Raw genomic sequence first — 25545 nt, forward strand, 5'->3', positions numbered from 1 at the left:
AAAAGGTTTTGAACAATACTAAAGTGTATTAGCGTATTTTTTTATGACTATCTTTGAAGAAAACCACTGCATATCATAGTATTGTGTTTAACAGACACAATCTGGTGAATGCGACCCTAAAACATTGTTCACATAGCGTCCTCCTAGAGCACTCGCCTTACAACCAGGAATTGCTGGTTCGATCCCCGCTTGGAGCAGGACTAATTGTGTTATGATAAACTTTTGAATATCTTGGATCTTACTACAATCATCAGTTGTGTAATGTAATATATCTTGTGTAAAAACTACAGTAATTGAGTAATTTGTTTATATTGCTGTTGTATTACTACATGAATGAGTTGTTCAGTTGTGAACATTTGACATTATGGCAACACAGTGCTTTCCCACACTTTCACCAGAAGAGGTCCTCATCGAGCTCTGATTTAGAAAGCTTCGAGTAACGAACCTTTTTCCGATACAATTGAGTTGAGCGCTTCACTGGTTCAGAAAGCTTCATTTCACCATCACTAATGTAGACAATCCAGAATCGTAATCAAACACAGGCGAGGGGTCAGAAGGCAGGCGGCAAACAAGGACAAAAGGATAAACTAGGCTAAGGTCAAAACACAGAGAACCAAGACAAGGAAAACGCGTTGTAGTGTTACTTTTACAGTTAACAAGACTATGCAACCTGAATGAGTGTGTGTGCTGCTTAAATATTGTGTGTAATCAGTCTTGAAGCAGGATCAGCTGTGGGATTCTAATTAGTGGAGACTTGGAGCATGTGTGTGTGTGTTTATCAGCAGATTTGTAGTCCTAAATGTGTGTGTGTTTACCAGCGACATCTGGTGGTTGTTCGCTGGTGAACATGACACTAATTTACCAACGTCACTCTAGAGCTAGTGTTTGAATGATTCTCAAGTATGAAGTGTTGACAAAACAGCTGATTTTGCAGACATTTTAAGATTGTAAAGCTGAACTTGACATGAAATGATAAGAATCATAAACTTGACACTTTTTGATAAGAATTGGTTTGTTTTTAAATAACACTAACGAACAGTTACAATCTTTTAAACAATCACAGCTTGTGCACTTACTCTTTTTAACTTTTGAAATTAACACACTTGTGGAAGTGACAACAAATTTTAGCACTGTTAGACTTAATTGCTACCTAAATTACATTGTTGAAACTTCAACTGACTTCAACTGTATTTACAGTATAGACTGCAGTTAAATCACTATTTCTTCATTTGCATTTGAAAGTGTATATACTCAGAAATGTACACATTTATATGTGAACATATTTCCCACTTTATTTGGAACTTCCGAGCAAATTTTTGATTCAAAATGTAGCAATATGAATAAAATGTAAAGAACTTTTCAAAGACAAATGATAACAGGTTCAACATAAAAACTCAAATCATCACAAAAAATGTAAACATAGCTCTTTGAACATTTCAACTAGTTTATATTATTCATGTTTCTATCTGAATCCCCTTAATGATGTGTAATATTGGACTCATATAAATTATGAAAATGTGTTTTGTAACACCACAAAATAAACGATAGAGCATATTATGAAATTGTAGATTATTTATTTTGTATATATTTATTGATATATATATATATATATATATATATATATATATATATATATATATATATATATATATATATATATATATATATCAGAATCAGATGGCTTGCTCAGGGGAATAAATGTGCTTACTTCAAAGCCATTAAAATATTATACTATTAATAAATGAGACCCTAAATGACTAAACCAATCCTAAAGTGCACAGGTACATTTTTGGGGGAAAACAATTATTGAATCAAAATGATTCTTTTTTCTTTTGACAAAATGACATTTTGTACATTTCAATAACTCCAATATAAATGTTTTGATTTGTAATATGAATTCCTAAGAATGAACTCTTGAGGCTTGAACCTTTAGATTCCAGATAATATATAAAGCCCATTTCACATTTACGCTACAGACAGGTTCTGAGATCCATGGTCTGAAATGGTTTCTTGTTTTGCCTAGCTTAGTTCTTAATTTTTTTTCACCGATAAATTGTTTTTAAAAAGATGCATGGGAGTACAAAAAAACTGGAATATAGCATTTAACAGATTGTTTTAATGCAATCTTTTTTTATTAAACTTAAACCTCTAACATGTAAAAAACATAAACGTTAAACGGCTTCTCACAGGTTTGAAATATACTTGCGGTGGTAGCCTGATTGAAACACACCATTTTTTACCCACATCACATAAATAGTTACCTATATGCAACAAACACAACATATTCAATTTTTTACAATAATTTCATTTATTTTGACAATGTTATACACAGTTTACTGTCAATTGGTTAAAGTAAAAAAAAACTGTTAAAAAAGACATCCACTTTTTCTTACATATTTAGTAGCCATGAGCACCGCTGACAGGTCAAATATGTGTCTGTCTTTCAAGTTCAAAGCGAACTTGAATGAAAAGCATTTTAGATACCTATATAAAATAGCCTATGTATTAGCATAATGACATCCTCAAATTAATAAAATATACAACAAATGCCGATGTTTGGTTAAATTAGGTGGATACAAAACAGTGTAGAAGAATGATAATAACTGTAAAAAAAAACGTGTCACTAAATAAACACTAGCACTGAGTCAGACTAACAGGTTTTGTTTTGTTTTGTTTTTAAATGCTTAATATATAACAAACGATTGGGCATTTAACAAAAACAAGTTATTTCAAAGTCATTTCACTCAAGTCCAAGTCAAGTCGAGTCTCTTTTGGATATTTGTCAAGCAAGTCTCAAGTCCTAAATTTTGCGACTTAAGTCTGAATAGAGTCCCCCATTTCCCCCATTTCACAAAAAAAAAAGTGTGATTCACATTTTTGCCAGAATCGTGCAGCCCTAATGCAGCGGTTCCACACTAGAGTTCCATTGGGTGTTGTGGCAAATGAATAATTCTCTGTGACTGGATAAAGCCCAGTTTTACTTTCAGACCTGGGGCCTCATGTATCAACGCTGCGTACGCACAAAAACTTTGCGTACACCAGGTTTCACCCTCAGAATCACTCACGTTTGGATTTACTAACGATGAACTGAACGTGGGAATGTGCGCAGCTCCACGGCAGCTTTATGGCTGGCGTACGCACATTTTTTGTGCGTGTCTGTTTTATTTCCATTGGCGACTCCTAGAGGTTGTTGTGTTAAATTCCTCTCTACAAAGTGTCTGAGCCTTGCAATGGCAGCTGTATGAGACGGGTTCATCTAGCAGGTATATAAGGTTTGCATACCATACAGTTGACCAGCTAAACATTAAAACGCAATTTGCAGCGGTCGCCTGTTTTCCCAATGTAATCTGAGCTATCTACTGCACACACATTGCTATAAAGACACTTTCTGATTCACGCATGCAGATTCATCTTCAGATACAATTCCATTCAATAAATGTGCAAATAAAATATGATGCACAGCCTTATTAATGATTCCTACTTGTCTTTCTTGTAATAAATAGCAGGCAAAATCTGATATATAGTGGGGGGAAAAAAGAAGAAAGAGTTCATAAGACGCTGGATTCGAACCGAGTTCATGCTCGAACGTATCAAAACATGTTGACATGCATCTTACGAGCTGCGCCACTGAGACTGTTAAGAGTACTGCAACATTTTACACCTATAAATCACACTATTTCTTTTTTAATTTCAATTGCGATGTTCAGACACAACTGTGCAAAACTCTCAGCTAAACTCTCCCAATCTATTTTTTTCTTTTGTTGTTTATTCCGGAGAACAAACTTGCAAATAAGACCACTTATCTCCGGTCTATCTCCGAAAGTAGCACCTCCAATTCACATTCTGTTCAAAGTTTCTCTTTTTGCTTGCTTTTGCCATTGCTTTTTCGTTGGGTTTTGCCAAAGTAGAGTCATTAGCATATTCATAAGGGGGAGGAGGCAGGGAGGGGTTTTGTGCTCGTGCATGTGGCGCTCAGTTTCACGTTCATTCGGATGTACAAAAGAATATGCGTGGGATTCGGCGTACGCAGTCTTTCATACATCTGAATTTTTTTCTGCGTACGCACATTTACAGCTTTGTGCGTACGCAATGTTTTAGTAAGATTTCCACGCGAGTCTTCGTACATGAGGCCCCTGGTGTATTCATAAGGGTTCTTTCAGGACAAAATCTTTTACTGAGGACACTGCCTTACACATGTATACTCATTCATTACCTTTAGTGACTGCAAGCATCTGGGAATTACTGAAATGCTGATTCCACCTGCTTCATCCGTTTGACAGCACTTTTTTTATTCTTACTACAAAGCCTCATCCTTTATCTTCTGTCTTTTACAGGTGTAATAATGAAAACGAGTGGTACCAGATTCATGAGAACATTATCCGCAAGTCCAGCACCAAATACACCGCTCCCAGCACTAACTACGGTAAGTGCACTTAGAAAACGGTCAAAAACTCAACTAATAAACTCGAGAGGACTTGTCAAATGAGCATATATCCCCCATATTTAGAATGTATGTTTAAGAAGACAGGATTTAAGAGAGTCTTTAAAAAAATCAATTTGTGAAGGACAAACTGACCCTGGCCAGTAATCAACTGTGAGTAAAACCTGATCTGGCAGAGATCCAGGTCATCTTGCGAACCTTAAAAACCAAACGAAGATCATAAAATAGTTCAGAATGATATTGAAGAGCCTGAAAAAAGCCGCATGAATGAGAAAAGCCAACCCTTGGGGAAAATAAGATCATAGAGACGGGTCTTGAGGTATCGTTCAGACGTAATTGGTGTGTTAGCTGCACTAATTGAGAGCGTGTACCACCATCGAGGGGAAGGCCTAGAAATACAAATTCTGGACCTGGATGAACAAAAAACCTTCCAATTGGGAACAGAGGGGAGCCAGGCAATCAGAATGAGTGATTGCAGCAGGCGGGTCGGCGGTTTAATGAAGGATTGATGGTAGCGGAGAGCCAGGTCATTAGCGCCATTGTTAGACCCAAAACAATGCCTTGATTGAATTGAATTGTGGCACCGAGACCTGTGCAAAATCCTAACATTAGAGGCGTCGATCTCTGCGCTGCGTTCTCCAAAACAAAGACCTCATTTCAGCAAATAAACAGCGACATAATGTTGAGGATGATTACAGCGGTCATGGTAATGAAGTCGTCTCACATTTGGCCGTGCTTTTCAGGTCTGATCATCTCACTGCAGCTGTTGAGAGGCGACATGGAGCAAGTGCGCAGGGAAAACCCCATGATATTCAACCGTGGCGTCGCCATCACACGAAAACTGGGCTTCCCTGATGTGATCATGCCAGGTAAGTTGAAATCAAGGTCACGGTTGCATTTTGAGATTCGTTTCGGGACCTGAGCGAATCCACGAGATAAGAAAGTAGGTGCTTGTGAGAGGTTAAGAGTTAGAAAATGTACTGTACCCGCGCTACAGTCTCAGAATAGTTATTTAGGAGTGAGGGAAGGAAAAAGAAGTGTAATACATACAGCACTGTGTAAAAGTCCTAAGCACTATACCAGTTTAATTGGTACAAAATTAAAAGTCTGTGTTTAATATGGCTACTTTTGGCATCAAGCTTGGACTGTTTAGTTTTAATTGTCCTGATATTTTCTGAAATAATGTGCTGTGTGATATGAGGAGTCCTTCAGCACTTTCCAGAGTTCTTCTTTAGGTTTAGAGTGTCATATCTTTCATTTATGTTCAGGTGATCTTATACAGTCTTTATAATATTCAGGTCTGGACCCTGTGGAGGCCATTTCATGACTGTCTTAATATATAGAAATAAACTTGAATATATTAATTGTATACTGTTTCCAGAGTTCTTCATTAGGTTAAGAGTGTCAGATCTTTCATTTATGTTCAGGTGATCTTATACAGTCTTTATAATATTCAGGTCTGGACCCTGTGGAGGCCATTTCATGACTGTCTTAATATATAGAATTAAACTTGAATATATAAATTGTATACTGTTTCCAGAGTTCTTCATTAGGTTTAGAGTGTCAGATCTTTCATTTATGTTCAGGTGATCTTATACAGTCTTTATAATATTCAGGTCTGGACCATGTGGAGGCCATTTCATGACTGTCTGTGTTTCATCAGCTGTTTTCTTTCTCCAAATAGAAAATTTGAGTGTATGGATTTGAGTGAAACTTAAATAAATGAAATTAAGGTCTAAATATAGAGTATTAAACTTGAATATATGCAATGATATACTCTTTCCAGAGTTCTTCATTAGGTTTAGAGTGTCAGATCTTTCTTTTTCCGATCAGGTGATCTTATACAGTCTCTATAATGGTCAAGTCTGGACCCTGTGGAGGCCATTTCATGACTGTCTTACTATATAGAATTAAACTTGAATATATTAATTGTATACTGTTTCCAGAGTTCTTCATTAGGTTTAGAGTGTCAGATCTTTCATTTATGTTCAGGTGATCTTATACAGTCTTTATAATATTCAGGTCTGGACCCTGTGGAGGCCATTTCATGACTGTCTTACTATATAGAATTAAACTTGAATATATTAATTGTATACTGTTTCCAGAGTTCTTCATTAGGTTTAGAGTGTCAGATCTTTCATTTATGTCCAGGTGATCTTATACAGTCTTTATAATATTCAGGTCTGGACCCTGTGGAGGCCATTTCATGACTGTCTGTGTTTCATCAGCTGTTTTCTTTCTCCAAATAGAAAATTTGAGTGTATGGATTTGAGTGAAACTTAAATAAATGAAATTAAGGTCTAAATATAGAGTATTAAACTTGAACATATGCAATGATATACTCTTTCCAGAGTTCTTCATTAGGTTTAGAGTGTCAGATCTTTCTTTTTCCGATCAGGTGATCTTATACAGTCTCTATAATGGTCAAGTCTGGACCCTGTGGAGGTCATTTCATGACTGTCTTACTATATAGAATTAAACTTGAATATATTAATTGTATACTGTTTCCAGAGTTCTTCATTAGGTTTAGAGTGTCAGATCTTTCATTTATGTTCAGGTGATCTTATACAGTCTTTATAATATTCAGGTCTGGACCCTGTGGAGGCCATTTCATGACTGTCTGTGTTTCATCAGCTGTTTTCTTTCTCCAAGTAGAAAATTTGAGTATATGGAAGAGAAGCTTCAATAAATAAAATTAAGGTTTTAATAAATAGAATTAAACTTGGATATATTAATTGTACACTCTTTCCAGAGTTCTTCTTTAGGTTTAGAGTGTCAGATCTTTCTTTTTCTGTTCAGGTGATCTTATACAGTCTCTATAATGGTCAAGTCTGGACCCTGTGGAGGCCATTTTATGACTGTCTGTATTTCATCAGCTCTTTTCATTCTCAAAATAAGATTTTACCGCGGTTAGTGGATCATTATCATGATGAGAACGAAAGTATTACCACTGAAGTACTTTCCAGAAGGAATGGCATATTGGATTAAAACCTATCTGCACTTTTCAACATTCACAATTCCATCCATTCAGACAATATTTCTAACAACGTTACTGGAAATGCAGCTCAAACAGCCTCTCTCCAACGTTGTCTTTCACGTCTTAAACAATTAAATTAAAATAATTAACTAACAAACTAACAACATCAACTGAAAGATCATTTATTCATGCTGTATAAATCTCAATTTAAAAAAAAGACAAAACATTTTACACTTATGACTGGTTTTGTGGGTCACATATATCCATTATACCATCAGTAAAATAAATCATGTAATGTTAATCTAAAAGTTTTGCACAGTACTGTAAATTTTTGCCTGGATTTGCAGAAGATTCTGACTGAAATGTCTTCAGGGTAACAGTGGTATACACACCAAACGATCCTGTCAAGTGTATTTGAAAGAAGAGTCATTTGATGAAATATTCAAATAATTAAACATGCTCTATTTAAAGCTGTTCAATGAGTATAGTGTAGCTCAAAAATGCTATTTTACATCGTTCTAATATTTATATTTAAAAGTTATAGCCATTTGCCATCAATAATGTTTAATCATATAATCACTTACTATTTTATAGTAGTTTATATATATATATATATATATATATATATATATATATATATATATATATATATATATATATATATATATATATATATATATATATATATATATATATATATATATATATATGTGCCATGCTGCATGATGATGGAGCTTTAATTTACTCATATTTTACATTTATTTTCACAAAACAATTTAAATATACTTGTAGACAGATAACTTGTATTCAATATTAGTGCTAAAACACTATTCAAAAAGCGTTTTTGTGGTATCATACAGTTTATAAAGCCTTGGTATAGCTACAAGATTATTATTGAAGTTTTTAGTGAGATGTTATTTAATAAATTGGCTTATTTTTAACGATTAAATTGGGAATATTCATGTTGTCTAATAAATAATATTTATCCAAATGTAATTTTCACTTTTAGATAAATATCAGATGTGATTCAGTGTGTTCCCTAAATTGTAATATTTTTAGACAAAACACTTCTTTAAAAAATGGGTTGTTTGCCATAACATGAAAATAATCATCACATGTGCAAGAACTGTGCAAAAACTCATTCTTATCCTTGAAATATGTTGGTTATTTCAGTTTGCACTGTGTTATGATGTGCTATGCTGTTAATGTGTTGTATGAGGTTTCTCCGTCTATGCTTACAAAACTGAAGTCTGCACATTTTTAAAAGATTTGTGTTCAGATGACAATATTAGCCTGGTTGTCTGGTTGGTAAATTGACAGATAAAACACCAGAACAACCAGTAAATAAAAATAAAAGCTCTCACTAAACAACTTTCCGGGATTTTTAAAATACAAAGAGGTTGTTTGTATGTATATGTAAAGAATTTCATAAATGTCGTCGAGTATTTTCTGTACAATTCTGAACAAGATTTGATCGAAGTGTGAAATTACATACAGTTGAAGTCAGAGTTATTAGCCACCGTTTTTCTTTTATAAATATTTCCCAAATTTTGTATAAAAAAAAAATAGAGCAAGGAAATTTTCACAGTATGTTTGATAATATTCGTACTTATGGAGAAAGTCTTATTTGTTTTATTTTGGCTAGATTAAAAGCAGTTTTTAGTTGTTTCAAACCCATTTTAAGGTCAATATAGACTGATTTCACGCGGCCGCCATTTTCAAAAGCGAAATCGAGGCTGCGGTGGGAAAAAACTCGGAAGTATCATTGGGAGTTACATAGGAATGTTGTGTAACTGGCTATATATCTTATCAGCGAAGATAAAGTGACACAAATGTATCATTTCTCCACCTTCCGGGTGACCCAAAGGTCCAATCTGAATGAATGGTGAATGTAAAAAGGGATATCAGAGCTCATTTTCAGCTAAGTTAAGGTAAATGGCACTAGTTAGCTAACGTTTTCTTTCCCAAACACACGTTTAAGATGCCATTTATCAAACGCGAGTTAATAAACTGATTCTTTCACTATATTAGACTTGTCACGATACTGAATTAAAAGAAAAACCGGCAATTTCGCACTAACATTTAAGGCAATGTTAATGGCTTTCTTAAACAGCGCTGATTTGCCATTGTGTTCACGTGTTCAACAGAAATGATTGTGATTGGCCGAAAAGGTCATCAGTTCACCCACCGCTGTATACCGAGCACAAACACAGACGAGCCGAGCGATCTGCTTGATGACTTGACTGATCTTGACGCCTGCTTCGTGCTCCAGTCCGTGTATCTGTGTTTGCACTGGGTGAAGAGCGGTTAACTGAGTGCAAACTAAACACAGATACACGGAGACTGAAGCGCGAAGCCATGAAGATCAGTCGAGTCATCTGGCTCAGCAGCGCTTCCATGTTAGCGGGAAACAGCAGGGTTTAAAACTTCAGTACCAGGACAACACTATTATAGACAACACGAGGGTGTGCTGCAGAGGACTGCAGTGTTTTATCATTCACCGGGTTACATAGGCTCAAGCATGAAAGCGTCCCCACAGTGTTTAAACTAGTGCCATGAGCTGAAGCCTAGGAGGACACTTAAGCGTATCACTAAAATTGTGATCTTGTTTGATGCTAAAATGCTTTTTTATCGTTTAAAATAAACTTACTGAATGATATTAAAGTAATGTTTACACCATTTCTGCATTTTGAAATTGGGCAACAGCTGGAGGTTTGTAGTACACAGCATATTACTACTGCATGTTTACAGTGCTGGTCCTATACTTCCGGGTTTCTTCTCACCGCAGCCTCGCTGTGGTTCTTTAAAATGGCAGCCGTGTGAAATAAGAGTATTATTAGCCCCCTTCAGCAATATTTTTTGTATAGCCTACAGAACAAACCACTGTTATACAATAACTTGCCTAGTTACCTAGCCTTACCCTAATTAACCTAGTTAAGCATTTAAATGTCACTTTAAGCTGCATAGAAGTATCTTGAAGAATATCTAGTCAAATATTGTGTGCTGTCATCATGGCAAAGATAAAACAAATCAGTTATTTGAAATGAGTTATTAAAACTGTTATGTTTAGTATTGTGCTGAAATCTGCTCTCTGTTGAACAGAAATTAGGTTAAAAATAAACAGGGGGGCTAATAATTCAGGGGGGCTCATAATTCTAACCTCAACTGTATGTATCACAAATGCAAGCATTGATTGTTTTCTGTGCACACTTACTTACCCACTACCTGGCAAACCTCATAAAATCAGCCTTCCATGTCTGCATCACTTTTCATGCGAAGGTTAAAATAATGCGCAAGCCCTTTAGCGAGTCTTGAGAAATGGCCTTTAGCAAGACCAATAATCACGCATAACAGCACATAATCGGCCTCATTGCCTTTTAACTGCCCAGAATCAAGCTTATATAAATGAATGTGACCCACATTTTGACAGACTGTACCGAATCTCTGCTATAAAACCCTAGAGGGCCTGTAAAACCAGCTGGACTCTTGCCACGTCAAAGTTGAGTTAAGAAATCCCTTCTCTGTGATTCAGAAGGAGCCTTGGGGCATCTCGAAGTTACTAGCTATAAAACTGTGTCAACTGTGTGCCTTTAAAAAAGAGGTGAGGGACTTGATGGAGCTCAGGGTACTTTCAAATATCTTTCTGTTATTGGTGCCAATCTGGTATCTGGTGGTAAAACTAGTTAAACTTTGTTTCAACTTTACAGTTTTCATTGGCTTTGCAAGATGGTGAATTAGTCTAAAGTGACTACTAACTCTGACAGCAAGTTTTCTAAATGAATACCAAAGAGACACTTTCACAACAAAGGAAGTTAGTTTTTACTAAATCTGTGGTTTTTAGAACATTACAAATTACCATAGCTATGTTTTCATCCAAATACGCAAATTAGTCTTAGAATCGTCAAATCGTCACTTCCTGACTTCCTAAACTGGCAGCAAATATCAAAAATAAAAATGGAATTTGCTGCAATAGAAGCCACTGTGGGCTCTTTTCCCATAGAGTTATGAACTTATAAAACCTTCTGCATCAGAAGATGAAACGCAATTAGCTCGTGCTGGCTTTTGGAGACTTAAGACAGTTCTGGAGGTAAAAATATTGAACCACTTTGATGACTTTGCCTAAGGGGTTTTAGAAAGACCAAAACTACATTTCTGATGTTTTGCAATATAGTCGGTCCACTGGTTTGTTTAATTAGTAAATTAAACAAATAATATCAAATATTGACATATAGTATCAAATAAAATTATATTATTATTGTATTGCAGTTCTTCAAGCTGAAAACACGGAAATTATGAAATAGTCAGCCAAGAGTCCTGATATTAACCTGATTGAAATTGTCTGGAAAATCCTTGCCAAAAAAGTAATGGCTAATCCCACTAGAAAATCTTTTGTGGTTTCTTGTGAGAGACTAGTGATGTTTTTGAGAGACTAGTAGTGTCCTGTGTGAGACTAGTGATGTTTTCGAGAGACTAAAGTGTCCTGTGTGAGAAACTAGTTGTGTTTTTGAGAGATTCATAGTGTCCTGTGACAGACTAGTGATGTTTCTGAGAGATTAGTAGTGTCCTGTGACAGACTAGTGATGTTTCTGAGAGATTAGTAGTGTCCTGTGACAGACTAGTGATGTTTCTGAGAGATTAGTAGTGTCCTGTGACAGACTAGTGATGTTTCTGAGAGATTAGTAGTGTCCTGTGACAGATTAGTGATGTTTCTGAGAGATTAGTAGTGTCCTGTGAGAAACTAGCAGTGTCCTGTGAGAAACTAGCAATGTCCTGTGAAAGACTAGTGATGTCCTCTGAGAGACCGGTTATTTTTGTTTTTGAGAGACTAATCATGTCCTGTGAAAGACTAGAAGTGTTTTTGAGAGATTAGTAATGGCCTGTGAGAGACTAGTAATGTTTATTAGAGACTATAGTATCATGTGAGAGACTAGTAATGTTTTTGAGAGACTAGTAATGTCCTCTGAGAGACTAGTAATGTCCTGTGAGAGACTAGTGATGTCCTCTGAGAGACTGGAAATTTATTTATTTATTTATTTATTTATTTATTTTTTTGAGAGAGATTAATCATGTCCCGTGAGAGACTAGTAGTGTTTTTGAGAGATTAGTAATGCCCTGTGAGAGACTAGTAATGTTTTTGATAGACTAGTAATGTCCTGTGAGAAACTAGTGATGTCCTCTGAGAGACTAGAGATGTTTTTTTTTTGAGAGACTAATCATGTCCTGTGAGAGACTAGTAGTGTTTTTGAGAGATTAGTAATGTCCTGTGAGAGACTAGTAATGTTTATGAGAGACTGTAGTGTCATGTGAGAGACTAGTGATGTTTTTGAGAGACTAGTAATGTCCTGTGAGAGTCTAGTGGTGTTTTTGATATATTAGTAATGTCCTGTGAGAGACTAGTAGTGTTTTTAAGAGACTAGTATGTCTAGTAATGCTTAAGTTGTTTAAAGTTAAAAGCTTGACACTTGCTATTCATTTTTTTGACTGCTGTAACCTTTAGTTTTGTAATTTCCACAGCAATATTTAATGCAAAAGTTATTGATGCGTTCTAATTTTGACCCCTGTGTTTTCCACAAAAGCTCCTTGGTTCCTTACTTGAAATTGTCTGGAAAATCCTTGCCAAAAAAGTAATGGCTAATCCCACTAGAAAATCTTTTGTGGTTTCTTGTGAGAGACTAGTGATGTTTTTGAGATACTAGTAGTGTCCTGTGTGAGACTAGTGATGTTTTCGAGAGACTAAAGTGTCCTGTGTGAGAAACTAGTTGTGTTTTTGAGAGATTCATAGTGTCCTGTGACAGACTAGTGATGTTTCTGAGAGATTAGTAGTGTCCTGTGAGAGACTAGTAATGTTTATTAGAGACTATAGTGTCATGTGAGAGACTAGTAATGTTTTTGAGAGACTAGTAATGTCCCCTGAGAGACTAGTGATGTCCTCTGAGAGACTGGAAATTTATTTATTTATTTATTTATTTTTTGAGAGACTAATCATGTCCTGTGAGAGACTAGTAATGTTTATGAGACTATAGTGTCATGTGAGAGACTAGTAATGTTTTTGAGAGACTAGTAATGTCCTCTGAGAGACTAGTAATGTCCTGTGAGAGACTAGTGATGTCCTCTGAGAGACTGGAAATTTATTTATTTATTTATTTATTTATTTTTTTGAGAGAGATTAATCATGTCCCGTGAGAGACTAGTAGTGTTTTTGAGAGATTAGTAATGCCCTGTGAGAGACTAGTAATGTTTTTGATAGACTAGTAATGTCCTGTGAGAAACTAGTGATGTCCTCTGAGAGACTAGAGATGTTTTTTTTTTGAGAGACTAATCATGTCCTGTGAGAGACTAGTAGTGTTTTTGAGAGATTAGTAATGTCCTGTGAGAGACTAGTAATGTTTATGAGAGACTGTAGTGTCATGTGAGAGACTAGTGATGTTTTTGAGAGACTAGTAATGTCCTGTGAGAGTCTAGTGGTGTTTTTGATATATTAGTAATGTCCTGTGAGAGACTAGTAGTGTTTTTAAGAGACTAGTATGTCTAGTAATGCTTAAGTTGTTTAAAGTTAAAAGCTTGACACTTGCTATTCATTTTTTTGACTGCTGTAACCTTTAGTTTTGTAATTTCCACAGCAATATTTAATGCAAAAGTTATTGATGCGTTCTAATTTTGACCCCTGTGTTTTCCACAAAAGCTCCTTGGTTCCTTACTTGAAATTGTCTGGAAAATCCTTGCCAAAAAAGTAATGGCTAATCCCACTAGAAAATCTTTTGTGGTTTCTTGTGAGAGACTAGTGATGTTTTTGAGAGACTAGTAGTGTCCTGTGTGAGACTAGTGATGTTTTCGAGAGACTAAAGTGTCCTGTGTGAGAAACTAGTTGTGTTTTTGAGAGATTCATAGTGTCCTGTGACAGACTAGTGATGTTTCTGAGAGATTAGTAGTGTCCTGTGAGAGACTAGTAATGTTTATTAGAGACTATAGTGTCATGTGAGAGACTAGTAATGTTTTTGAGAGACTAGTAATGTCCTCTGAGAGACTAGTGATGTCCTCTGAGAGACTGGAAATTTATTTATTTATTTATTTATTTTTTGAGAGACTAATCATGTCCTGTGAGAGACTAGTAATGTTTATGAGACTATAGTGTCATGTGAGAGACTAGTAATGTTTTTGATAGACTAGTAATGTCCTGTGAGAAACTAGTGATGTCCTCTGAGAGACTGGTGATGTTTTGTTTTTTTGAGAGACTAATCATGTCCTGTGAGAGACTAGTAGTGTTTTTGAGAGATTAGTAATGTCCTGTGAGAGACTAGTAATGTTTATGAGAGACTGTAGTGTCATGTGAGAGACTAGTGATGTTTTTGAGAGACTAGTAATGTCCTGCGAGAGTCTAGTGGTGTTTTTGATATATTAGTAATGTCCTGTGAGAGACTAGTAGTGTTTTTAAGAAACTAGTATGTCTAGTAATGCCTAAGTCATTTAAAGTTAAAAGTTTGACACTTGCTATTCATTTTTTGACTGCTGTAACCTTTAGTTTAGTAATTTCCACAGCAATATTTAAAGAGCCCATGTTATACATAAAAAAAGGGTCATATTTCGGTTATATGGATCTCCAACAACATACTGATATGCATGCAAGGTCAAAAAACACTTTCATGGTCTTCTAATATGAATTTAATTTTACCCAATTATCCCAGTGACTCCCATATGAATCGTTTAGCGATTCATTTGTTCCCAAACCCCTCCTTAGCGCAAAGCTAATCTGCGCTGATTGGACCGATGACAGCCTGTTGCGATTAGTCGACAGCGTTCAGCGCTAGACAAATGCCCAGCGTGAGACAAATGCCCAGCGCGGTTTGTCAAGCCCCTGGCGGACGGGCCCGCGTCATAACCCCGTGACCGTCATAACCCCTCGCACGGGAAGTATGAACCGCACTTAGCAGTGAAAATGAAACCGATAGCGTGCACATCATTTACTGAGCGTGATTTCCATGACCGAGCTTTTCTCCCTTCTCAGCTGTAACTTAGATAATTTCTATTTGCAATTATTGCGGTGGCACCTCTTGCGTGAAGTGTTATATGTTCTCAGGGCTTACCTGTACTCTGCTTTGCCCAAAGATCCCATCCCCAGCCAGGGGGTTGTAGTGCTCACCAGCGTGTAGCCTTTGTGCCTAATAAACTAGCCTTATTTTGCATGCACCCTTGGTGTATTGTCTGCCCATTCTCACAAGTCTCATACACCAGACTTTTCTGATCCTTCCTTTAACAAAAGAATGAATCGCCCACTGTAAGCGTGTAGACTGCTGAATCAATTATTTCCCCTCACACTTCCCATAATATCCAGGTAAGCACAGCCTCTTCTTGACTCATGACTTCAGGATCTGTTTGTCTTCGCTGCTGTGTTAGTGGGCAGGACGCAGGTTTAATTTTCCCGGGTTTGCGCCCACAACAATTTTGTTTCGTAGTCACGTTTCGTAAGACTCGTTATGAAGACGATTCATTCTAACCACTATGAGTCGACTCTTTTTTAGATGAATCAATAGTTTTAAAAACTGTCCACTTTCAGAATTAAGCCTTAGCTGGGTATTTCACTTCAGTTAGATCTGTGTTACACACTACATGAAAGCTCATTTTGGAAAACCCACACTTGGGGCTCTTTAATGCAAAAATTATTGACGCATTCTAATTTTGACCCCTTTGTTTTCCACAAAAGTTCCTTGGTTCCTTACTACCAGAAATTTCTTCAACTTTTCAATGAAGAAGATTGCATTATTTATGAAAATGAAAGAAAATTTTGATTTAATTTTGATCTCTATTGTACATACAGCACCCCTTCTTTCTATTCATAAATTCTCATATGAATGTCAACACTGGGATTTGAAAATAAGGGATATTATAAGGGAACAGTTCAGCTTATTAAAATGAATAGCTAATATAAAGAAACAGAATCAAGTCTCAAGTCTCAATCAAGTAACAAATCTCAATAGCCGTTTCTTCACTGTATAACGTACACATTCTGATTAAAGAGCAACGAATGAATGATTTATTTAGATTTTTCGTTTGATTACATTAAATAACAGGAGTCACTTTAAAAAGGCACACATCTAACGTTATAATGAAAGCATTCCATTTCTTTCCTGACTTTTTATGCTCATTTAGGACGAAATTACTTGTGTTTGAAAAAAAAAACACCAAATCAACATCTTTAGATCTTATTAATATTAGTTATCCAAACACACACCCAAAACCCAGACTTTCACTGCTTCGAATCACGAGTACATAATCCATTTAACGTTAGTAAACAACGTCTATTTATTACTATGGAGTGCGTCAGCTGACAGTCATGCAGCGCTATATGACTGTTTTGAGGATTGAATATGAAGGGGAGACAGCACCTGTAATGAAAAGGAAGGGAATTGTGCCGTTTTATGTTTATTTTAAAGTGTTTTTATGCTCGAACAAAGCGAAAGCACAGAACAGACTCACATTTAAGAGTAAGGGCGGCCCCTGGTGGTTCGGCGGTATTGGTTGAGGCTCAGCTCTTTAATGTTTATTTGCCACCTGTCAGAGAAAGACTGAAAATACGGGTTAAATACAGGAAAATAGCTTTACAGGATGATAGCGGGATAGAACTGTAAAATTTGGGAGAATCCCGGGAAAAACGGGAGGGTTGTCAGGTATGCAGGTATGAGTGGATAGAGGTCTCCTCCATTTTCTTCCTTGGAGCCCTCACTTATTTGTCTCTGAATTAATGCTTCCTTCTCCTTCTGAAGAGCTCAATGATTGGTTCATCATCCACAAATCGATCAACTCGCGGTAGCTCAATAATAATCACAGACCAGGCTGTGCTCTTTAAATTCAGCATTTTGAAACGCCAATAAGTCGACGGGTCTCCGAGAGTCCTGGTTCCTTGGGTTTCTGAGGAAGGCATTTTTTTTCCTGAAAGAGGCTTAGATGCTATTGAACCGCAATGTCTGGGAAAAACCCTTGTAATCTCATTTCAGATTGCTGCATTGACTGAATTCCTTTAAAAGATCAAACTCGGCAGGTTTCTAAAGCATAGACACAGCCATGGGATTCATTGTGTTCAAAAATAAAACAATATCTGTCTGTCGAGCAAAGTCAAGAAGTGGCAGTTAGATGAAAAGTCAAACTGTTAGCATTATGAAATGTTAATGATAGTCAAGATGTCATGCTCTATTGATGGAATTTACATATTAGTGTACATTAATTACAGTGTCAGACAGGATGTGTTCATCAGATTCTAAACCCTTCCGGGCATTTGGCTTTCTGGATTTTCTTTGCAAACATGCTAGAACACACGTTAGCAACACTTATAGCAACACTAAAGCATGCTTTGAGTGCTGTGAAACCATATTTAGTTGATCTAACTCAAGCATACATCAACTTATCTGACAAAAAAACGTAATAGATTTGTGCTCAGGGTCAGTGTTTCCCAACCCTGCTCTTGAAGGCACACCAATAGTACATATTTTGGATGTCTACCATATCTGACCCATTAAGACTCTTCTAATGTTGATGAGTTGATTCAGCTGTGTTTGATTAGGGAGAGGTTGAAAATGTGTACTGTTGGTGTGCCTTTAGGAACAGGGTTGGGGAACACTGCTCTGGATAATATAAGGTAATGTACGTGTAAAAAACATTTAGCGAGGATTCTAGAATTTGCATCTTTGTCAAAATTTGCCAATTATTCTAGCATGTTTCGACAGCGGATGCCCTTCCAGCCGCAACCCAACACAATCCTACACACTCATTCACACACACACACACTAATACACTACAGCCAATTTAGTTTATCAATTCCCCTATTGCACATGGGCTTGGACTGTGGGGGAAACCCAAGCACCCGGAGGAAACCCATGCCAACAGAGGAAAAACATGCAAACTCCACACAGAAACGCCAACTGACTGGACTGGAACCAGCGACCTTCTTGCTGTGATATGCTAACCACTGACCCACCGCGCGGCTCTGTTAATTTATTTTATATTACATAAATTTATAGTCGGCGACGTAGTGGCGCAGTAGGTAGTGCTGTCGCCTCACAGCAAGAAGGTCGTTGGGTTGCTGGTTCGAACCTCGACTCAGATAGCGTTTCTGTGAGGAGTTTGCATGTTCTCCCTGCATTCTCATGGTTTTCCTCCGGGTGCTCCAGTTTCCCCCACAGTCCACAGTCTCCTTCCCAGAGATTGGTTCATTGGTTGTTGGAAGGGCATCCGCTGCGTAAAAGCGTGCTGGATAAGTTGGCGGTTCATTCTGCTGTGGCGACCCCGGATTAATAAAGGGACTAAGCCAACAAGAAAATGAATAACTGAAATTTAAAGTCAGTTTAATGTACTATAACAACACGGGAGCACATGCAAATACTATGAGAGCCAAATGGCAACATATGCTTTTTCATTTCTCTTTACGTTGACTACTGCTGTCAGGACATTTTTCCCTCTTTCCGGCTGGGAATGCACCAGAATTGTTTCTTTTCTTGGGGTAATTTATTTGTGAATAGTGGCCTTTATATGGATTTCCTTCAGTGAAGCAGTGGAGGAAAGCCTCTAACGCCGTAGCCGTGACCCATTACAGAAAGCATCGCAATCCAGCGAAATAGCAGCACTCTCAGGGAGTCAGTCTGCCGCTGCCAGATAACGTTTTCATCAGGATGTGGAACTGTAGGATACTGTCAGCCAAACAGACTAACACACAAAGCTTTTACAGTTTGTCTACTCCGTCCAGTGTTTGTAAAGGCAGCTGTGGCCATGTTTGCTTTCTTATCTAATGGTGCTTTCACCCCTGTGGTGCTTTTCCTTTGGTACGAACCAGAAAGAAATCATGAGAGTATCATTGAACAAAACAGGATCTTTTTTTTTTGGCAGAGGCCACATCCATAGCTTGAGTTGGAGGCTTTTAGATACAGCTATGACTGCCGAGGACGAAGGCAGGGACAGAGCCTACCCCCCTGGACAGGGTCAACCTGGTGGTGGTGGGGAGGATGGTGGGTGAACGTCTGCATCAGTATGTTCATGAAATGAATGGTCAGGTTATATTCTTTCTTGTGTCTCTTGGCTTTTGGTTGGAACTGATTGGGATGCCCTGCTGAAAAATCCAGCTTAAACCAGCCAAGGCTGGTTGGCTGGTTTTAGCTGGTTGACCAGGCTGGTTTTAGAGGGGTTTTGGCCAATTCCAGGCTAGTTTCCAGACATTTCCAGCCTGGTCTTAGCTGGTCAGGCTGGAAAATGACCAGCTAAATCCAGCTAAAACCAGCTTGACCAGCCTGGTTTAAGCTGGACATAGCTGGTTTTGGCTGGGCTCCCAGCCTGGCTAAGCTGGTCAAGCTAGTTTTAGCTGGTCATCTCCCAGCCTGACCAGCTAAGACCAGGCTGTAAATGGCTGGAAACCAGCCTGGAAATCGCCAAAACCCCTCTAAAACCAGCCTGGTCGACCAGCTAAAACCAGCCAACCAGCCTAGGCTGGTTTAAGCTGTTTTTTTCAGCAAGGTGAGTGAAGTGTCATTAGATCTTCCTGGTAGAACTAGCGCAAAAAGCTACATTTCCATTTCACACCAGAATGCTCAGTTGAAACGACCAAAAAGCAGTCTAATGACGACATCCACGTCAGACCTTGGCTTGACGAATTTCTTGAACTGCATTTTGATTGGTCAAAATTAAAGTGTGAGAAATTCACATATTTACATGCAACACATGGAAGTAAACAAAGCATGGAGGACAAGTATAAACATCCTCACAACTTTTCTAAACACCAGACTGCATGATGCCGCTGACTACAACAGCTGGTTTAGCTAAAAATATTGAAGTATTTTGTTTTACAGTTGGGTCAGTTAGAGGTCGCTTCTTGTTCTCACCACAAACAAACAGCTCGAGAGTTCATTTGAAAGCGTACTGAGCCCACCCCTTCCTTAGTCTCGATATGTTTTGTTGGTTCACTATTGGTGTGCAGCCAAGTACAACAGACGCTTTCACACCCAAACGAACCACAGCAAAAAGACAAACGAACTGTGTTACGTTCTAACCCAACTAAATGAGGCAGGTGTGAAAGCACCCTAGATTTGCTTGTTGTTAGATTTGCTAGCGTATTGTGTTGTGTGATGTTGAATATTAGGAATGGATAGACTATTTTGTTGTCGATAGAATACTGATCGTTAAGGTCAATAAATATCTACACATTTTTTCTGATAATTATTATAAGTTTAGTGTGACAGTGGCTATGTATTTAGCACAGCTGCCTCAAAGCAAGAACGTCACTGGTTCGAGTCCTGGCTGGGTCAGGAGGTATTCTCTGTGTGGAGTTTGCATGTTCTCCATGTCTCTGCGTTGGTTTTCTCTGGGTGCTCCGGTTTCCCCCACAGTCCAAAAACATGCGGTAAAGGTGAATTTGATTAACCAAATTGGCCATAGTGAGTGAATAGGTGTGTGTGTGTGTGTTTCCCAGCACTGAGGCTTGTTCTCTCAGTGCTGGGTTGTGGTTGGAAGGGCAAATGGAGAAATTTGGAGTAATGTATCATTCATTCTACTGTGGCGACCCCAGATAAAGCACGCAATCAGCCAAAGGAAAGTAAGTGAGTGAGATCCATGTTTAAATGAAATGAAAATCACAATCTATCAATGGTGGTACCCCCAAAAATGTAGCTTACCAAATGATAATTTAGAAAAGTATGTTAGAAAATGGGTTTTTTATATCACAAAAAGTTTATTAAAATGCACATCTCTATTTTTAAATTTTTGGGTAATTTAACACTTTTCACATGTATGGTCACACCAGTGTGATTAGAGCATTCAGATTAAAACGTTTAGATCAGTACGGTTCAGTTTGGCTCACTTTGGGGGCATTTCCACTGCATTCCCTAACTAGTACAGTGCCTACTTTTTTACCAAGACTGAGGTTCCAAGCAAGCCATATAGTTACCAAAACGTGATGTATAGCACAGCTGATCACTAATTAGTCTGAGAAAATCATTACCAGCATTATTGGATTTGCGACAAGACACCAAACCCACTATTTTTAAACACCTGACCAATAGCTAAATACAAACCAAATCAAGTTCTGAAGTAAGCCGAACCATACCATTTTTCACATACCATGCATTAGGGAAAGCATTCTCCTCCGCCATATCCACCCAGAGTAAAAATATTCATGTGGTATTTGGTGCATCATAAGTTTAAGGCACATGCCGAATATACATCTCCACACTCATAACTGTCAACATATTGGTTGCAGGAGGGATCGTTTCTAGCAGCCACACATTTTCCTTTATTGCATCAGCTGTAATTGGCAGAAATCATATTAAACCCACAACTTCCTTCACTAACAGCTCAAACTTTTCCCCCCTGAGTGGACGGGTAAGAGCTCATCGCTGTTCTCTACAGAGAGTCTGTGTTTATTTTGAGGACGGTGATTCAGATGCCTGCCGCTCTGTAGAGGGAATGTGGGCCGCCGTGTCATGGATTGAATGAGGCTGATAATGAAAGTCTGAACGCCGAGGTCACGTGTGGAATGACAGTGTAAAAGTCAGGTTCAGCTCAAGGTTTATTATGTTTCCTCTAGCCAGTTAAGCTGGACAAATGGTTTGACCTTTCTGCAGCAATAGATTATATTACAGTCCGTAAAAGGGTTAAGAAGGAAGTTAAATTAAGTGTGCTGGTCCATCTGTGATTACATTTTCTCTTAAGCTTACCATGTAGGTAATTGAACACGTCACTGTGTGTGTGTGTGTGTGTGTGTGTGTGTGTGTGTGTGTGTGTGTGTGTGTGTGTGTGTCCAGTATCTAAGAGTGATTTAGTTTATTCCTGCACTGTAAAAAGCGATTATCAGGTTTTGTTTTAAAAGTGAGTAAACCCATTGGTTTTAAAGTGATTAGTTGACTTTACTTAAAATTTTAGCAAACCCATTGCCTTATGATGATTAAGGCATTAAACTGTGTGCATAATCATACAAATCAAGTTAAGCTGACTTAACAGTTGACTTAACAGTTCCAAGTTACAACAGGTTTACTCTCTTTTTTAAGAAAAGTAACTTTTTGGGCTACAAGTTTACTCCATTTAACTAAAGTAGCTATTGTTTGTTTACAGTATTGTAAAAAAAAACATTTGATTCAAGTTTGGCTATGCAAATATGCATACATACATTGTAAAATTGATAATCTAAAATGTGTTGGTTGATTGGTTGTTTGGTTGCTTGGATTTGGTTAATTTGTTGTTTAGTTGGTGGGTTAGTTGGCTTTTGGTTAGTTAATTGGTTGGCTGGTTGGTTGGTTTCTAGGTCTTCGATTGGTTGTTTAGTTGTTTTTTGGTTGGTTGGTTTAGGTTGGTTGGTTGGTTTGTTGATTGGTTAGTGGTTGGCTCGTGGTTGGTTGGTTGGTTGGTTAGTTAGTTCATTGTTGATTGATTAGTTTTTGGTTGGTTAATTGGTTCGTTGGTTGTTTGGTTGGTTTGTTGATTGTTTAGTTGGTTGGTTGGTTGTTTAGTTGGATGGTTGGTTGTTGTTTTTTTGTTAGTTTTGGTGGGTTGGTTAGTTGGTTGTTTGGTTGGTTTGTTAGTTCATTGTTGATTGATTGGTTTTTGGTTGGTTAATTGGTTCAATGGTTGTTTGGTTGGTTTTTGGTTTGGTTGGTTTGTTTAGTTGGTTGGTTGGTTGGTAATTTGGTGGGTTGGTTAGTTGTTTGATTGGTTGGTTGGCTGGTTGGTTCGTGGATGGTTGGTTAGTTCATAGACCGAGACGTAAGAGAATATGGTCATTTTTCAAAATAAAAGACTTTTCAAAATAAAAGATCATTCAGACTGAGATAATAAATAAAACAGAAATAATTATTGATTCCCCCAAAGCTCACTGATGCTCCCTTGTTGGGAACCACTGGTCTACAGAGATTTCCCAGTATTACTCTGTTGCAATCAGGAGATCACAATAATTAACCCTAACCACAGGAAAAACAGGAGACACATTAGAAACACACGAGTGAAGGGTGAAGAGGCTGGACGAGTGCTGTTACTGGCAGAATATTGGATGGCTATCAGCAAATCAGATTCAGGAATCCAGACAAAACGGTTGTTTAAATGCATATAGATCAATAGACAGGCAGACAAATGAAAACAATCTTTAAAATGTTTGTCCAGAATGTCTACATTTGTTGATCTAAGTCAATCAATCATCATTTCTGTTGCTCTTCAGGTGACATTCGCAATGACCTCTACCTCACGCTGGAGAGAGGAGACTTTGAGAGAGGAGGAAAAAGTGTTCAGAAGAACATCGAGGTCACCATGTATGTGCTGTACGCTGACGGCGAGATCCTCAAAGTACGTCAAACTGCTTCAATATAAAGAGTTTCGCTGAAATATGTATCATGTTTTCCTTTATTCACCTTTATGCCATCCCAAACCTTTTACAAATGGAGAAATTGTACGAGATTTAAGAAAAAACATTGCATTCTACAGTAACATGGAAGTGGTTTGTAATCACTTTAAGGAATTATCCACAAGTTAACAGTTTGCCATATTTTGTGATTCCTGAGTGTTTTTTTCACTTATTTATGCTTTTGAATACATGTTTTTGTGAAATTTTAATAACTAAACGTTGGATCTTTCCTCCAGCAAAGCTGAATTGATTGAAAAAGTTTTTATTTTAAAGTGCTATTTTGTCTGGGTTGATGTTTTAAACTACAGTATAAAAACCTGCTAATAAACTGCCAATACTTTTTTTCTTCCACACTATAAAAAAGGCAAAAACATCAAATTTACTGTAAAAATACACAGCTGTGGTTGCAGGAATTTAACCGATAAAAATACAGTAGGAACATAAGTTTTACTGTAAATTACGGAATTTCATGAATATTTTTTGTCATGCACCAATGTTTTGAAGTACTAACAGTGATCTAGCAGCTGCACCTTCACTCGGATTACAAATTCTGTCATGCACCTCACACACACCTTTTCCAGGTTTCCGTTGATTACACACACACACACACACACAGCTGGCAGCTGCTCAACGACTGATTACAGGGACTAATTATACACCACATTGGCACAAACACTTTGCTGACTCGCGTAACAGTCAACCACAGAGGCAAATGGGAACATGCAGGTAATCCAAACTCATGGCCAGAAACAGGCGAATGGTCGGTAGAGCAGCAAGCAATCAAAGTAAGAGAATAAGGCATAGGGTTAAAACACAACTAGGGAAACGCGTCGCAATGTTCACAAACATGATAACAAGACTCAGCAAAGTGTGTGTGCCAATGTAATGTATAAATAGTTCTCAAAATTAGTTATTAAGCAGCTGTCAGCTGTGTGTGTGTGTGTGTGTGTGTGTGTGTGTGTGTGTGTGTGTGTGTACGTGTTTTTGTGACATATCAGGACACAAATCTGTATAATGACATGGGTATGACACAGGTATTACAAAAAGGAGGTGAAATATGAGGACATTGGTGACGTCCTCATTTCTCAAAATGCTTATAAATCCTACAGAATGAGTTTAATCAGAGAGTAAAGCTGCACACAGTCTCCTGTGGTGGTTGGGTTTAGGAGTGGGGTGGGGTGAGGGCAATATAATATACGGTTTGGGCTGCATAAAATGAATGGAAACCTATGTAATGTCCCCACTTTTCACAAAAACAAACGTGTGTGTGTGTGTGTGTGTGTGTGTGTGTGTGTGTGTGTGTGTGTGTAATCAACGTAAACCCGGAACAGATGTGTGTGAGGTGCATGACAGGATTTGTAGTCCATATAGTGACAGGATTGTAGACCGAGTGAAGTTGCATGTTTACCAGCGATCTGCAGCCGCTAGTTTCCAAGTGATCATAACGCATATAAAATAAAGTAATACAATAAACAAAAAAATAAACAAAAATTTAAGTATCATGCAGTGGATTTTGGGAAAGTTCATTTACGGCTATATTCACCATTTACATATATTAAAGAAGCTTACTGTTAACCAGGTTACATATTTTGGTAGCATTTTTACAGTTTTTTTTTTTTTTACTGAAACTGACATTTTTTTTTTTTTTAACTGACATTTTTACCATGTATTTTACAGAATTAATTCTATAAATATTATTTTCTTATAAAAAAAATATTGTCTTAAACTACTAAATTGTCAATCAAATGTTCATTAAAATCCAACAGA

General features: G+C 37.4%; 1 protein-coding gene across 50 annotated transcripts in view; it reads left to right on the top strand.

Annotated features, from left to right (window-relative positions):
• Positions 1-25545, top strand: part of dock3 (dedicator of cytokinesis 3) — a 397524-nt gene that overhangs the window by 289338 nt on the left and 82641 nt on the right. For all 50 annotated transcript variants that reach the window (XR_012397895.1, XR_012397898.1, XM_009296480.5 and 47 more), the window contains exons 13-15: positions 4335-4423; positions 5185-5310; positions 23596-23720. Coding sequence is in view for 48 of the 50 variants with exons in the window: in XM_009296480.5 (XP_009294755.3) it covers positions 4335-4423; positions 5185-5310; positions 23596-23720 (340 nt within the window). In the remaining 2 variants the exon portion in view is untranslated. The remainder of the gene's footprint in view (positions 1-4334; positions 4424-5184; positions 5311-23595; positions 23721-25545) is intronic.

The sequence above is a fragment of the Danio rerio genome, chromosome 22, assembly GCF_049306965.1.
Source record: "Danio rerio strain Tuebingen ecotype United States chromosome 22, GRCz12tu, whole genome shotgun sequence".
In the NCBI taxonomy this organism is placed as follows: Eukaryota; Metazoa; Chordata; class Actinopteri; order Cypriniformes; family Danionidae; genus Danio; species Danio rerio.